Source organism: Myotis nattereri, assembly GCF_964212035.1.
Source record: "Myotis nattereri genome assembly, chromosome: 14".
Classification (NCBI taxonomy): Eukaryota; Metazoa; Chordata; class Mammalia; order Chiroptera; family Vespertilionidae; genus Myotis; species Myotis nattereri.
In genome coordinates, this window is record NC_138089.1 from 36,765,132 (window position 1) to 36,782,318 (window position 17,187).

The 17,187-nt window shown below is 41.6% G+C and overlaps 1 protein-coding gene across 4 annotated transcripts in view; it reads left to right on the top strand.

Annotated features, from left to right (window-relative positions):
* The window catches only part of CPNE4 (copine 4), a 348,425-nt gene that overhangs the window by 312,992 nt on the left and 18,246 nt on the right, over nt 1-17,187 (top strand). For all 4 annotated transcript variants that reach the window (XM_081106181.1, XM_081106179.1, XM_081106178.1 and 1 more), the window contains one exon: nt 8,116-8,249. In XM_081106181.1, the coding sequence (XP_080962307.1) occupies nt 8,116-8,249 (134 nt within the window). The remainder of the gene's footprint in view (nt 1-8,115; nt 8,250-17,187) is intronic.

The window sequence follows — 17,187 nt, forward strand, 5'->3', positions numbered from 1 at the left end:
TCTGTGCCTCAGGAGGTCTTCCTCTTTGGATGCACTAGCCAGGCTCTCCTGCTCATGGGTTTTGGTTGGCTCTGACCAATGGGAAGAACCAACCAGAGATCAAAGAATGACTGGGGAGAGAAGTTGGGGTACCCAGCTCTGTCTGCCAGGCTGTGGTTTGGCAGTGATCATGTCCTCTACAGAAGGTCACAATTTCTGTCCAGTGCCCTGTCCTGCAGGTAGTACTCTAAGTTCTAGTAATGGGTTCTCCCTACTCTTTCTAGTGAGTCAGTCTCCCTTAATCTCTTTGAATTGTCTTTTCATTAAACTCTCCTCTTTTGAGTGAGCCATTTGTTTCCCATCAAGACTCTCACCAACGCACATTACAAACAGGGGCAAGAGGAAAGCCTTTGCACCTTCCCCAGATGCCTGGTGTTTCTGGTTCAACCCTCACCTTTTTTTGGGGTGCCTGGCTGAGGTATATTAGGTGCTCAAAATACTTTTGTTGAATCATAATGGATTGAACCCAAAATCATCAAGAAAAGGCTTAGGGAAAAGAAGAAATCAGATGAATAAATATGATACTAGGTTTTTGCTTTAAAAAGCGCCCCTATGAACTTAAATGTTTATGCATCAATATTCTAATAATACTGCAATCTTACTATGAATGAGCAGGCTATATTTAAGGGCGTGTTGGGGAAGTGGTTTGCAGTAAGAACCTGAAGGGCTTTGAGGTAATTTGCTGGATATGGAAATATTCAAGAGACTCTTGAGATGGACATTCAAGCAATCAGTCACATGCTTCAGGGAAATAAATCTGGGAGTGCTTGGTGAAAGGCACCGATAGTGGAGAAGGGGCTTTGAAAGATGGAGCAAGAAGAGCTTCAGCCCACTGCGACAATCCTGGGGACCGGTAATGAGAGGCTAAATTAGAGGGCCAGCAATACTGAGAGAAAAGCAACAGAGAATGATGAGTCCAGTCTTCTGTGTCTGCCTGACCAAGCATGGCGGTCCTACTCGTGGAAACAAGGAACTCCAGAGGAGCTGCTGGGCAGGATGATGAATCTGTCTGTGGACAGGTTGGAAGTACCTTTCATTTTTAGCTGATGTTCCATGTGCCAAAAATATTGAACTCAATATATGGACATGGCACTTTATGAATATGACCTAGGTTTCAGGAGAGAGGTGGAAGCTGCACAGATATGGGTCTGGATGAGATGGCCAAAAAGAAGACTACAGAAAGCAAAGGGGCTCATGACCGAAGATTATAGAAGACCTGCATTTGGTAGCAAGGGAAAGAAGGGCAGCAGTAAGAAAAGAGATGCCAGCGGAGAAGGCCCAGGAGGAAGCACTAACTCAAATGATCAGGAGAAGGGAGTTCCAAAATCAAAGATGCTAATCCCATAACCTAAAGAAACATCTGTAAAGAATAAAAACCAATGACTGGCGTGTGTGATGAGTAGGTACACATCATCTCTGAAAGACCAATTTCAGCAGAATGAGATGGGGGGGACCTAGGAGGTAGGGTGTAATCAGAAGGAAAGGGAGTAAACACAGCAGGATACACCAATTCATTCAACACAGTTGACAGTGAAGGGAAGGCAAGAGTGGGAAAGGAGGATGGCACCTTGAGGATTAAAAAAGGGGAGGTGTTAGGCTAGAATCTGACCGTAGCAGAGGACAAGGCCCAGTGGAGAGAAGGAGACACATGATGCTAAAAAACAGCCCTAGTCAACAATTCTTATTCTTTTTTGGTCACCTGGGCCACTTAGGAATCTGATACAAGATCTATATCGTCTCACTGGAAAATGCACACACTCAGTTTTGCACACTATTTTGGGAGGTCAAGGGCGCCCTTGAGGACAATCCTCACTCCTCCTGTGAATCCTCGAGTCATAAGAACTTGAGGGCAACTGTCTCCTCACAGTCATGGAGGAGGTGGGCGCAGGTGAAACAGAGGCTACAGGGAGAGAGCTTGAGTTCAATATGTTTGGCACATGGCACAGCAGCTAAAAATAAAACTAGATACTAGAATTTCATGCACAAAATACAAAATTATAGACAGCTCAGAATAGACAGACACCAGAAGGTATTTGGAAAGAAAATGGGAAAAGAATTAAATGTTTCCTTTGAAAGTTATTGCTTTTCCAGATGCAGGAAAATGTTCATTGTAAAGCAGATTTTTACAGAAACAAGTTGTAAGCAACTTATATGTCCAACAGTAAGATAATGGCTATGTAAATCAAGGTACCTCCTTTAAGTAGACTATGGCAAGGCCATTTTAAATGAAAATTATAATGATTGGGAATAACATGGGAACATGTTTATGACATTGTGCTAAGTGAAAAAAAAAATCAATATAAAGCAGAACCACCCTATGATTACAATTATGTAAAATGTGTAAAACATTTGTCTCTGTATAGGCAATAACTAGAAAGGAAAAGAAAAAGGAAATATGACTTAATAGGCTAGTAGAATCTTCGGGTGACAAGCATTGTCCTCAGGAGTGCCCTTGACCTCCCAGAATTGTGTGCAGAATTGGGTGTCTGCATCTTCCAGTGAGAGCATATAGATTTTGCATCAGATTTTCAAGTGGTTCATGTGACCTCCCCCCCCCAAAAAATCTTTTTTTCCTTATTATTCTCAAATGACCATTTTCATTATTTGTAGTTTTTAGAAATTAAAGATGGCATTGCTTTCTTTTTATCTCTGATTTTATAGTCTGAATTTTAATAATATGATGTGATATAATACTGTAAGCTAAGTATGGCTTCTCTTTGATTAACCTTGAACCTTAAAAAAAGATCACCTGTTAAAGGTTCTCTTGGGAAATCTTTTCTAACCCTGCTACATTTAGGGCATCCTCTGTCCTAGTTTAAGTTTTAAATCTTTATGTTATATCCCAGATGAAACACTGACCGGCTCTGAGAAATAAGAATGAGCCCTGGGTTGAAGAGGGAGGGGAATGCTTGGCAATTTCCAGGAAATAACCTCAGGGGTCTTTTCCATCTAATCTAGGTTCCTATTTCTTTGCCCGCTATGGAGTTTGGAGGAAATAGAAAAGCACAAGAATTTAACCTATCATTTAAGAAACGGTTCAAACTAAACAATATAGGTCCAAATTGCGTACGAATAAAATTTGAAAAAAGCTACCCCAGCAGGTGTCATTGCAAAGGTTGACTGCGTGGTTGACTGCAGAGAGATTAGGCAACTGCTGAGGTAGCTTCACCACAGTTTCCCTTAGAAAACATCCAGAGGGGTCCCAAATGGCCCATTTTTCACAGACAGGGAGGGGATCCAAGGAGTAGACTCATTACATTAAGAAATTTTTAAAAATCCAAAGACAAAGTGTCATCATTCCCTTCTGGAAAGCAGCTCCAGGTGCTGGGGGCTTGGTGCCACAGAGGGAGCATTTTGCATTCTACTCTACCAGGTTTGTCAAGCTGCTCCACTGCTCTGCTTACTGATGAGAGAGAGGGGATGGGAGCAGGCGGCATGGAGGGGGGGGGGGCGGGCTGGCGGCAGGGGAGAGGGTGGGCTTCCTGGGCAGAAGGGGAGAGAGTCATGGGCTGGCGCCTGTTCTCGGGCTGCCCACTGAGAAGATTGGAGAGCATACCAGCAATCATAGGCTTTTGTCAATAAATGTTTCCCATCAGAAAATGACAAAGTGGTGCTCTGCAAGCTCACTCCATTCAGGGCACCGGGCGTCAGTAGCCACCTCCACAAACTGGCATTTTTCAGTCATTTTCTTGCTTTGATTTCTCAACACCATCCCATCTTTCACGGTCTCCCTGTTTCCTTTTAAAATAAACCTCACCGTTAACTCTGTTCTCTTTTCGCTAATGCTGCCTCTGGGGAGCACAGAATTCTTGGTAGAAAGCCACCTCCTGGAGATAGATATTTTATCTCCCACTCCACCAGGAGGCTTTAGAAATCGTCACTTACCAGGAAAAAATTATTAACTGCCATGTACTTAAGAGTGTCCACTGCTGTCTAGTCAAATGATAAAATCTTGTTGTGAGCAATGGGAACTACAGAATGGGGTAGGTGGTAAGGGTCACTGGTTTATTTCTTTATCCACTAGGTAGTGTTTAAGTTTATACCCCTTCCCCAAAGCTTTATCAGGATTTCCTGAGCTGGAGGAGCCTCTGTGGTTGTCAGACATGGGGGCCATCCCCAAGGGAAATGTGGAAACCCCAGAGGCCTGCCAGCAGTAGAGGAGTAAAATTCCCCTCAGGTATGTTGTATGTCTGGACAGCACCACCAAGTACAGACAGCCCAGTACCAACCATCTAACACTGATCTTCAAGATGTCAGCGCCTCCAACCCCAAGGAAATCTGGCTGCTCCATTTCCCTACATGGCATCCAATTCCACATTTAATCAGTCACCAAATCCTCTTCGCTTTCTATCCTGGCATTCTTCAGTCATTTGCTGGCTGTTATTTCTCAACGTCATTCCATCTTTAACAGTCTCCCTGTTGCTTTTTAAACTAAGCCTCACCTTTCACTCTGTTCTCTTTTCACTAATGCTGACTCTAAAGGGCACAGAGAATTCTTGGTAGAAAGCCACCTCTTCGATCACAGTCCCCTTCTCACTATCATTTATGCCCTGCCCTGGTTTGTTACCCATAAGGGCATGATTCCAAGCATGAGGATAAAGAGCTGGTAGAAATGAAATGACATAGCAGGGCTAGACAAGGGTGAGGCAAGAGAGGCACTGAGGATGCAACATTTAAGGATGCACTCCCTCTCAAGGTTGTGCACATGTAGGCTCAGCTGAGAATGAGTGCCTTCCCAAGTCGCCTCTCTTGCTTGACTCTAGTTCCAGCCCCGTGTGTGTGTGTGTGTGTGTGTGTGTGTGTGTGTGTTTGATACATTATTGCCAAAATCTATGTGTGTTCATCTAGACCAGTGGTTCTCAACCTTCTAATGCCGCGACCCTTTAATACAGTTCCTCATGTTGTGGTGACCCCCAATTTCATTGTTACAAATTGAACATAATTAAAACATAGTGATTAATCACAAAAACAATATGTAATTATATATGTGTTTTCTGATGGACTTAGGCAACCGCTGTGAAAGGGTCGTTCGACCCCCAAAGGGGTCACGACCCACATGTTGAGAACCGCTGATCTGGACATTCTCCCAATACCACAGCATACTCATTCAGGTGATGTCCCTGGGCTCAGATGCCGCCACTTGTTGCCCACATGTTTGGATGGCCTTGCTCATACCTGGGGAGAAAAGAGGAACAATTCTATCTCTTGCATTGTCATTTTTCTGGAGGTTTTCCACTCTGGTCTTTGTATTATCTGATTTCATTCTCTAGTTTTATATCAAGACACCAGCATGTCTCTGCCATCACAGAGTACCCTTGGCACTCAGTCAGGTAGTCAGCACATGGGACAGTGGTCACGTGCAGCATGGAGAAGCACTGGTAGAGGAGGGTGGTGATTTATGATGAAGGGCATCATCATAATAAGGCGTGAGGTGGGCCATAGATACTTGTTATTCATAAAGTCTCCACACCTGCCAATGATTTGCATTTTAGGTAAGTTGGAGCTGAATCAAGGTTATCTCCATAACAAAATTCTCAGGTTCTTCACAATTCTCTGGAGTTCTAAAATGTTTTCTTCAGCGGGAGAGAAAGAGGTGGCTTTACACCTGGCCTTCCCAGCACTGTGTACACACCTGCCAGGTGCCATTATGGCTTACGTGTGTCTCATCAGGACAAAAAGGCCAGTGTGTTTGAGCTTAGTAAACCCAGGAGACCTCCAGGTATATGATTTTTTGCAAACACTGTCTCTCAAGCACTTCTTGAGTGTGCCTCTTGGAGTCTTCCAGGAATTATCTGCCTATATTTGGACCTCTGTCTGGTTGGGTTCCTGTGGGTGGGTTCTGGAGTGCTTTCACCTCCTTCTCGTTCACAGATACATGTAGCCCCTCATCTCACCCCCAACTGCCACACAAACACAGCCACAACTAGCATGCCATCGGTCCTTGATTAAAAGGACAATGATTTGTTGTCTTTCTCTTTTTTTTCCCCCGCAAATGGATTGGCTTTCACCTTCTGGTTGAAATCTATCTCAGAAGATACTGGATTTTACTGGTCCTTTTAAGTCACCTCCAGTCATCCTCAGTAACATATTTGACCACCGTTGTGCAAGTGCACACATACACACACACACACACACACACACACACACTTCAATTGCCCTTTTACAACTGTTTTGAATACAAAGAGATGTTCACTCAAGGACATTCTTTTCCCCTAAATAACTGTAGTTACCTCCTATCTAGTCTCCCTACTTCCAGGGCAAGTCCCCTCCATTCCTGGTAAGAATAAAACATGTCCATGAGACATCTCAGGATGTTGGTTACAGACCTCCATGTCCTCTAGGTATATACTGGTATAAAGGAGGAGCATATAGACTTGCATTCAAACCAGCTCCATCCTCTGTGACCTGTATGACCTTTATCACCTTTGGGCACCAGGATCTTCATCAGTTAAAGGGAATAACAATCTCTACCTCCCAGAGCCTTTATGAAAATGAAGTAACAGTGCCTGTAGAGCAGTTAGCGTTGTGTCTAACACAGAGTAGGGATTTAACAAAGGTTACCCCCTAGTCTTCCTTCTGTTAGTTGTAGTAAGGGCATCTATAGGGGGCATGAAAGGACTGTTGCATTTTTCTTCACATGACCTTTCCTTATGAAACACTGGTAGTAGCACCTTATCAGTTGGTACTTCCCTGCTGAAAACATCTGGGTATTCTGTCAATAGAATTTGAATCCTGCTTAAATTTATATTCAAAATTATCCTATGGAGGGGTAAGAGGAAAAGGGAGGTAAAATCAGTGATTAAAAAATAACTTTGAAAAAGTAAAAAGAGGTTGTAAGTAAATAAATTACAGTTAGCTTGGTCTCTTTCGGTTACTTTGATTCTGTTGCAAGGTTATAATATAAGACATGGGGGACACTTTTTCCCTGTCAACTTTACTCTTAGAAGCTGAATAAATAGAGCAGAGAGCACATTTTCTCTTTCCTTCCAGAAATAATTTCTTACCTTAATAAATCCAGGGGGACAGTCCAGTGATTTTTCTCTAATGGAATTTTGCCAAATAGACAAATAACAGTTCCTGCCCACAGGATTGTAAGAGAAAGCGAGCCTTCCTGTCATTAGTGAGCCAGTGAGTCAATTCTGCTGAACGCTGAAGAAAAAGGGAAGCCCTAAATGAGCATTTCTCTCTTCCTCTATAACTTTTCATTGTAATTCTTCCCTTCCTGTCCAGACCCCAATTGTTTAGAGAGGTGTTTGTTGGGTTCCCATTTATTAAACAGTGATGATGTTGGAAATCAAAAGGAATGTTCTTTCACAGTTCCGCACCCTCAAGGCTTAAGCATTTTAATTCTTGCCATAAAGTATTGGGTGAGTCCATTTTTATTTAAATGATACTGATGTTGGCGGTCAGAAAACATTTAAGAAGTCCAAGGGTATTGACTACTTGGTGGCATTTCGCTTCTCCATTTCCCACTCACAGTGCCATAACATTCAGGCATCTTCTCTGTTGTAGGCAGCAGTTCTCCCGTGAATGGGAATTAAAGCTGGATGCCTTACACAGAGTTTCGTCTAGTAGAAAATGTGTTATAACCACTTCAGCACATAGCTCGGCAGTTGGCCATTCATGAAAATATGACGATGACTTCCTTAGATAGACCGCATCTTTAACACAGAATTTGGCTCTAAGGGATTTTAATTATGGCTCAGAGATGGCATGGCCCTTCCAAAGAGCATAGAAGTCCTTCCTTAGGGAATTAGGATATTCTGCCCTTGCTGCCTGGTGACAGGGATCAGCCGCAACTGATCTTTCTGACCTATATGCCAATCTCAAGTTTGGTTTTGGAAAGGGAGATGAGAAAACATTGCATGTGGGGGAGATGGGGGCGACGGGGGACTGAAGACTACAGAAATGGCTAATTTTTAAGCTAATTAATTTTTTTCTCTAACTCTCATTGACAGAGTATGTAACATGCTACTTTTTTTTTTCCATCACAGGCCATGTCCCTCTGCAACTGATCACAATTCCTCTGATGTGCATTCTCTTTAAATCTACCCGTTCTCCTGTTTTCTCTTCCAGGTCGCTATAGACTTCACGGCCTCCAACGGGGACCCCAGGAACAGCTGTTCCCTGCACTACATCCACCCTTACCAGCCCAACGAGTACCTGAAGGCCTTAGTGGCTGTCGGGGAGATTTGCCAAGACTATGACAGGTACGAGACTTTGGGTCGGCTCAGGCCTCGTCATCTCTCTGTGGGTTCTGAGGACCCCTGGCTGATCCTTGGCAGAAGAATGAAAATTAAATCTAGCAACTCATCACACAGAGGCTCATGCAGGGACAGAATAAAACCTTGCCCCAAACTTAGAGAAAGTAAGTCCGTGCCATGTTCACCATAGTTATTGAAAAAAAAATATTTTTCTCAGATTTCTTTCATTGGTTTGCAAAACCACTGGATAGCGATGTTGGTTTCCCAACATTTTAATGTGTGCCTTGCTCCTCAAAGTTTGGTCCATGACCTAGCAGCATCACCTTGGAGCTTAGAAGCTGAAACCCCATTTCAAGTCTACTGAATTAGGATCTGCATTTTAGCAAGCTAGCCAGATGATTTGAGTGCACTTTTGAGCTTGAAAAGCAGCTGTTTATTGGACATTATTGCATCTAGTCCTCATATTAGCCCCTATGTAGTAGGTATTACTTAACAGAAAAGGGAAATTGTCCCACAGCCAGAGGAGGGACTTGAACCCAGATTTATCTCACTCCATAGCTTAACCTCACAATCACTGTATTTCACTGGCCTCTAAAGATATTGGTAACTTTAGCAGAGGGTATGCATCTACCTACGTACACCTATATGTGCTGATTGTGTGTGTGTGTGTGTATGTGTGTGTGTTGTAGGAAACATTATTTTGAGATCAGATGAATATTATATTTATTTTTACTTGATGGTAAATACTGACCTTTCCCCCTAAGATACTTCCCTATACGAAGTTATTTACATAAATCACATTAAATTGCATTTATTCTGCATTTCCAGCATTTTCAGGTTGAGATTAAGTTGTCCATGTGTTTGTTCAAGAAAGCTTTCTGAAGTAGAACCACTGTAAATATAAATATGGGTAAGTCCCAGGTGACTCCCTGTTGTGATTATAAAACAAACCTAGTTAATAATGAGCAGCAACTAAATGACTGACCCTTTAAGCTAGGAAAATAATGAAAGCAATTCTATCCTCCAATTTCAGAGAAAATTTAGGGGGCAGCATGATTTCTGTTCTGTCTAGTCTCATAATTAATGATAACCATGTTTTAAAAAAAACTATGAGCGCAGGCACCGTAGAAAATGGCACAAGCCAAAAACCAATAGGACAGGTAATGGGACAGGTCCCATCAATGTCCTTCCTGCAGGCGAGTCTCTGGATTTGGCACGATCGTTGCCAGTAACTCAGATGGGCGTGAGGGGAGTTTGGGAATGAATGGACAGTCCAATAAAATCAAAGAGCTTTAAACAGCCCAGCCAGTGTTGTTCAGTGGCACTCGATTCCCAGTTAGGACACATGCCCAGGTTGCAGGCTCGATCCTCAGTAGGGGGCATGATTCCCTCTCATCATTGATGTTTATGTCTCTCCCTTCCTGTCTCTGAAATCAATTTTTAAAAAGTAAATAAAAAGAGCTTTAAATACATGGGCTCTTGCTGACACTTGCCCTCCTAAACATTTAGAACAGAGAGCAACAGCATTTACATGACCTTATTGAAGTGATACTTTCTATATTTAATCTTGAGCTAGTGAGTGTGAAGATAACTTGATTTTCAACTCTGATTTCCTTAGGCCCAAATACAGGGAGGATCCCTAAAGAGGTTCATAGCATACGGAGATTTCTACCAAAAAGAAAGAAAGAAAGGAAAGACTGACAAGTTGCATCTCCACTGTCAGAAACTTCCTAAACACACTCAGCACACCAAAACAGTAATTCTCACCCTTCTTTCTGTCTCTCTCTGTCACTTTCTCCCAGCACACACACACAAATAATCTAGGATAATAATATGTACATAAAAGATAAGGAGAAAGGGAGGAAATATCTTCAGGAATCTTAATAACTTTTAAATTCTTGAAATGCTTATAAAAGAAATAAAGTAGATAAATGCACTTGGTACATGTGTCAAACAACATGTGCTTAATAATAGAGCTGACTTTGACTCAGTAGGGGAGAAGGTTGTGTAAAAATGAATCCCAAAGAGAAGGCTGGTGGGTTGTCTGAAAATCAGATGCCACCGGCCAGTCTCTGTGGCTCCTGGCAGTCTTGCTGGGTGATCTGGAACAAGATGCTAAACCTCTCTGTTTCCTTGATCGCCTGGCAGGCCAGATGTGGAGACTCTAATTGGAGTGACCCAAACACCTTTTAGAGCTGTTATCCCTTTATAATGTGAGCCAGACAGAGTCTGGGGAGCATTTTGCATTCCTTCAAAATAACAGATTCAGAACAAAAATAAGATCTGACACCTTAGGGGTTATGTGAAAAATCGTGATTCTTTTTAACACCTTAATAGGATAATACTAAAGTTATGGGTCCCAACTGGCCAAGAAAATCGGTTCAGTGGATCACATATATATACATATGTATGTGTCAGCTCGGCATAAAAATGAACAAACACCTAAGGAAGAAAAGGAGGACTGAAAAGCCTGGGCACTCTTTGCACGAACTCCTGCAGACTGTGTAAAGCAAGCTGCTCCCTTGAAAACTGACAAGTGCCCGCAGTTTCTCCTTTGTGTGGGCGGATAGGCAGTAGACAGGCAGAGTCAGGGAATTTCAAGTCTGGGCTTTGGAATTATTTTTTTCTCACATCAAAGTCAGTGGGGTTGATGCTCAAAAAGGAACACTTGCACAAAAACTGACAGAAGGCACTGTTCCCCCTCCTGCCGCGACACAGAGGTTTTCAATCCCCAGGAGCCTTAGAAATTCCTCCCAGCCTCTGACAGCCAAGGGGTTTCTTTCTGTCTTGTACAGTCATTGCTAACAGGTCCTTACGAGGTGATCCGTGAAGTAGAACAGCTCCAGAGAATTGCAGAAGCTCTTCTTGGGGTGGCCTTGAGGGACAGCTCCTTCCAGATGTCTGGTCCTCAAACCCAGAAGGCAAACCTGCCAGCCTGTTCTGTGTCTGCACCCCTGGAAGACACCACCACTCATTCTCTCCTAGGTGACTCCGCAAACACAAGCACACACATGCACACAGGCACACATGCACATGCATGCACATGCACGCAGATGTACACAAACACACACACATGTACACATATGCACATGTACACAGACACACATTTGCACATGTGTGCACACTCACACACATGCATGCACACATGCACAGCTCATATACTCCCAGCTGGTTGTAGCACTTGCCCAGTTCCTGTCAACAACCTGGTCTCCTCCAACTGCTCAAGGCCAAGATGATATCCACCCCTGGACCCATTAAGATGTGCCTTTGACCCCTGCAATATCCTCTATTAAGAAGCCTGGTCTATCTGCCATCAAGAGAATATAGGCCCTGAATGCATTGCTTGGAAGTACAGACTGCCATGTTGTAGATGTGCCCGCCCCAGAATGAGACAAGGACATCAGAAATCGAGGCAGCAGGCTCCTTCCACAGTGTGCTGGGTGCAGTACGAGGAAGCAAGGTTAGAACTAAAAGCCAATCTGGACGGTTTTTGAGTGTGGAGGACAGGGATAAAAATCAGAAGGCAGATTAAGACCATAATGATACCTTTTCCATCCTACCAACTCCAGTCAGTGCTTCTCAACCATGGCCATACGCTGGGACCACTCGGGGAGTTTTAAAATATGCTGGTGCCTTGGCTCCACCCTAGAGACTCTGATTTAGTTAGGCTGGTGTGCATCCTGGGGAATCAGGAGTTTTCATTCTAACGGGTATCCAGAGTTGATACCCGGAGTTCAGTCAGGAGAGATGGGTCCACTGGAATGGCTAAGAGCCTGTGCAGGACCTTCTAGGTGCAGGCACCTCATGTGGGGCCATAAAGACAGAAATGAATGAAAGAACAGTTTTCCCCCAAGTGGTTCACAATCTCATGGGAGAGAAAGGCATGTAAATAAATCCTAGCCCAGCGTGGCCAGAGCAGCTTTGTCCCTTGTTAGAATGGGACTGCATGAGGAGGGCAAGGTTAGCTCTTTCTTCTGTGGGAAGGTGGTCAAGGAGGGCCTCCTGGGGATGGCGGTGAATTCTGCTAATTCTGTCCTTTTTTGCTTTTAGAACATGGATGAACTTACTCTTGTTATTCTGAGTCATTAGACCAGACCAAGCTTCCCAGGAAGGGTAGTCAATAGAAGTGATAGAAAGAGCATTGGGTCCTGGTGACAGGTGGACCTGGGCTCAGACCCCAGCTCTGCTGCCTCTATTCTCCATAGGTTGACATTCCCCAGGCCTTGGTTTCCTTGATTGCAAATTGAATATTTATCTAACTTCCCTTGCAGAGCAGTTGTAAGGATTAGATATTAAGTCATTAGCTAGCACAGAGATGTGAAGTTCTGCATAGGAAATATAGTCAATGATATTGAAATAACTATATATGGTACTAGGTGAGTATGTGAATTATCATGGGAATTGTATGTTATACAATTGTCTAACCACTATGCTGTACCCCTGAAACTAGTATAAAATAATATCAAATGTCAACTCTAATTGGAAAATAAGATTTTAAAAAATAAATTTATTTAGCAAACAGAATAAAATAAAGTAGCTAGCACAGGTTCTGCCTGTTATAAATATTCAATAAACAATAGAGGCTATTATCTTTAATACTCTTAATTTATTTTTAAAAAATAAACCATACACAACAGGGAAAAGAACTAGTGTGTCAAATATAAAGGTAATTTTGGACCAATGACCTTTAAAAAATTGGCTTGTGTGTGCACACACACTCACCCCTAAAAAAGAATTTTATAAAAATACATAACCTTCACACATTTTTACATTGAAATCTAATGTTTTCCATCATGAGTTTAATAGTGACAAAGAATGGAAATTCTAGTGTATTATAAATATGGACATTTAAAATAAAATTCTTACATAACTTTGTGAATGCGTCCAGGAGAATCTAATGCCATAGCTATTTGATACCCACCATCATCCATTTTAAAATGCATGAACAAGCCTTCCATTTTGAGTTGAGAATCTTGTTCTTTCTTTCTTGTGAACTCATATTTCCATTCCTTGCCCCACAGGATTTCATCATAATGTTCCCCAAATTTTGTTTTGAAATTCTTTTATTGATCACTATATCATACATTTCTATCATAAATATATGAATATAAATTTTTAAATTTCCTGTGATGAAAATATTCAAAATATTTAAAAACATCTTCTAGTTGAGTGTTTACTATAATCATTATTAATGCACAATTCATCAAAAGAACATAAATACGTTACAAATTTTAATATCTAAGTATTGCCTATAAAAACTCTTAATGAAACAGATTGGGGGTTTTTTCCATTAGTTTACTAATCTGTAGATGAATACCAACTATTACTAGAATTGGGAAAATCTAGTGTCAATTTTAATCCAAATTTTGTTTTATCAATGTGAATGCTAAGGAAACTTGTTCTTATAAATAAGTATGTAGTAATGGAAAGAGTTTTACTAGAAGTACTATTCAATTCTAAGTTATATATAAAAAATCATATAATGGTCTATTAGCAAAATATATTTTTAACCACCTACCATCTGACATCAGTACCTCTTACAATTTTCTAAAGCAAAAATTGGCAACTACCTAACTTGCAAAGGGACTTGTTTTCTAGTGAATCATTTTCATTTAGAATTGTTTCTATAGAGATTTTACATTCTGAATTTTAACCACCACAGTGCCTTGTTCAAGGCACTGTGGTGGTTAAAATTCAGAATGGGTGAAGGAGAAGGGTAATTGTGAAAGGGAAGGTGGGAGTGGAGAATAGGTCTTTCCATCACAGGTTTTTCTGGAAGATAATTTCAGCAAAGAATACATAGGGAAGTTGAGAAACTCAACACTGATTTCCTTAAAAGAAAAAGAAAAAAACTCTCATATCCATAGTAGGACTTTGCATTTCCTCCTTTCCATGTACCCCAGTTTTAAACCATTGTTTTATTAAATGTCTAGGTGTTCTGAAATGCCATTTTGCTCTGCGTTCATCTCCATTTTCTCATGCACTAATTTCTCCTTATTTTATTAACCTCTTCCTTTATCTCAAAGCCTTCCTAACAGTGAAGGTGAAAATGGTGGTTGAGAATGAATCTTCCATTTGGGGATCATGGCCATTCCCTAGGACAGTGGTTCTCAACCTTCCTAATGCCGCGACCCTTTAATACAGTTCCTCATATTGTGGTGACCCCCAATTTCATTGTTACAGAGATGTTTTGTGTTTTCTGATGGTCTTAGGCAATCCCTGTGAAAGGGCCGTTTGACCCCCAAAGGGGTCGCGACCCACAGGTTGAGAACCGCTGCCCTAGGAAGTTCAGGACAGCAGGCTCACTAGCATTGCAGACCACAGGCTCTTTTAGTGCATTTTGTACTATTTTATCCCAATAGTAAGAAATATTGCCTTTACCAATGTGGTGCTATGCCCCTGAATTTTCCGTATTGTCAGGTTTCACCAATCATTTTCCCAATAGTTGCTAAATGCCCCCCTTCACTCAATACTGAGTGGATACAATCTCGAGTTCTTTTTCTTTAAGATTTTAAAAATTGATTTTTAGAGAGAGAGAAACATCAACCTGGAATCAAACCATCAACCCCCTGATGCACAGGGTGACGCCTAACCAACTGAGCCACACCAGCCAGGGTTCAGGTTCTTTGACGTGCTGGCACTGCCGATGCTCACTTATGTGCGCAACTTGCCTTCCCTTGCCTCTTACATAAGACTCCTCTATGCCTAGTTTTTACTTTTAATCTGGAAGAGCAATGTTCGGATCCATTGTGCGTAGGCTTGAAATTTTTCCTTTAGTGTGTTTATTAGCTAGAGTCTTTGTGATGGCTAACTTCAGAGAATTGTTGTCCTCCTGGCTCATTAATTATTTCTCTTGTAGGTGAGGCATTTTTTCTACCTCCCCACTCTTCACTCAGTTACATAACAACAGTACATTATGCTCAGCAAACTTCACATTCCCCTGGGTGGCTTAGAAGGTATAAAGGAATGTCATTAAGGCTAGAATACTGGTTTGGTGACTAGAAATGGGTGGAAGCCCTGGCCGGTTTGGCTTGGTGGATAGAGTGTCAGCCCATGGACTGAAGGGTTGCAGGTTCAATTCCAGTCAAGGATATGTACCTTGGTTGTAGTCTTAATCCCCAGCCCTGTCCAATCAATGTGTCTCTCTCATATCTCACATCGCTGTTTCTCTCTCTCTATCTCTCTCCATCCCTTCCACTCTCTCTAAAAATCAATGCAAAAAGAAATGGATGGAATATTGGGTCACACCGCTCCTAAACTCATTAGAGAAGAAAATAAAGGGTGTGGTGCCCCCTAGGTGTCTCTGTTTTGACTCTGAACCTTCTGTGAGTTTGAAAAACCAGGATCCATTCTCTCTCCAGGAAAGCTTTACCTAGAAAATACCTCTGAAATTCCCAGACACATTCCTTCCCACACCTCCTCGCCCTTGTTGTGGGTAAGGACGAATTGCTGAAGCCAAGTATTCCCAAGGACCAGAAGTATTTTTTTTTTCTCAAAGCTGTGGCTAATCCTTTATAAGCTGTTGTGAATTTTCATTTATCCGCATTAATACCTTTTCTAATACACACTAGATGCAATGTCCCACAAAGCTCATATCTGCACAACAGTGAGGAAAAAGAGGAGCTGGTGATTTTCCAGAGAATTTAGACTTTGATTTCAAAGAATTCTGGCTTCCTTGCATCCCGAAATTTGATCAAACTGGCTATGTTTTGGTAAAGTTTTATCAAAGCCATTATTGGCTGCTAATTTTCTTTAAATCAGACAGATAGGGGATGGGTGAGAATATGACTTCTCAATCAGCCTCAGGGGCTAGGAGGGTCCCTTTTGCTTACAGAGATGCTAAGGGACACAGAACTACCCTGGATTTTCTTTTCTTTTCAGCTACCAGGAACTAAGACAAGAAGGAATTATTTTTTAATGGGAGAGAAAGTAAGAGGTAAATGGCATGAGGAGGACACACCCTCTGACAATAGCAATAAGCCAGAGCCCCTATTGCAACAATCCTGACAGCACAAAATTTGCTTAAGGATAGTCTTATTTGTTGTCTGGTGGGGGAAGATGAGCTTGTTGCTAGAAGTGACAGAAGGAAATCATATTTAATGCTGTATGTAACCATTACATTATAATGGTATAGTAGAAAAAGTATGGGTCTTTGGAATCACACAATCCTCCCTGGGAAGCACCTTAGGGTTTCTGAGACTTTCTTAGTCTTTCTGAGACTCAGTTTATTCATCTGTAAAATGGGAATATTAAGTAGGTGAAACTTCAGGGGTTGCTTAAAAATTAAATAAGTACATGCATTGCCTAGCATAGTTAAGAGTTAAGATATCACATACACAAATGAATAAATTGGGAGAAATTTCAAATTGTATAAGAGAAACCAAGCCAAAAGACATATATGTGACTCTCATAGGTTTTAGCAAGAATTTTTTCTTCTTTATATGGCCACATCTTAATGATTCAGTTCATGCACTATCTCATCATTAAATATTTATTGAGCACACAATCTATGACAAGCATTATCCTGAAGGTAGGGGCAAGGGGCAATTTGAGGGAGGGAGGCAGTAGAAATATAAAGATATGAATACAAAAAGAAACAGCATTCCTTTGAATTCAGGAGACAAGAAAAGACATGTAAACAATTTATTGCTGCTTGTATGAGATAAAGAAGTGGATACAATGAGTTCTGTAGATGAAACCAAGTTCTGTCAAGCTTTCCATTGCTTTTTAATAGTCCTGTGGATCCAGGCTTGTCTGAATTTGAACCCTAGCTCTAACTAGCAGCATGATCTTGGATTTCACTTCCCAAGGCATTTCCCCACTGGAATAATAATCTCTCCCTAAAACGATTTAAAAAGATAGCATATATCTAGCAGTCAAACATAGGAGTCACCTAGTTCATGATCTTTTCAAAGGAGACAGAATACTGGAGGAGGGGAGGGGC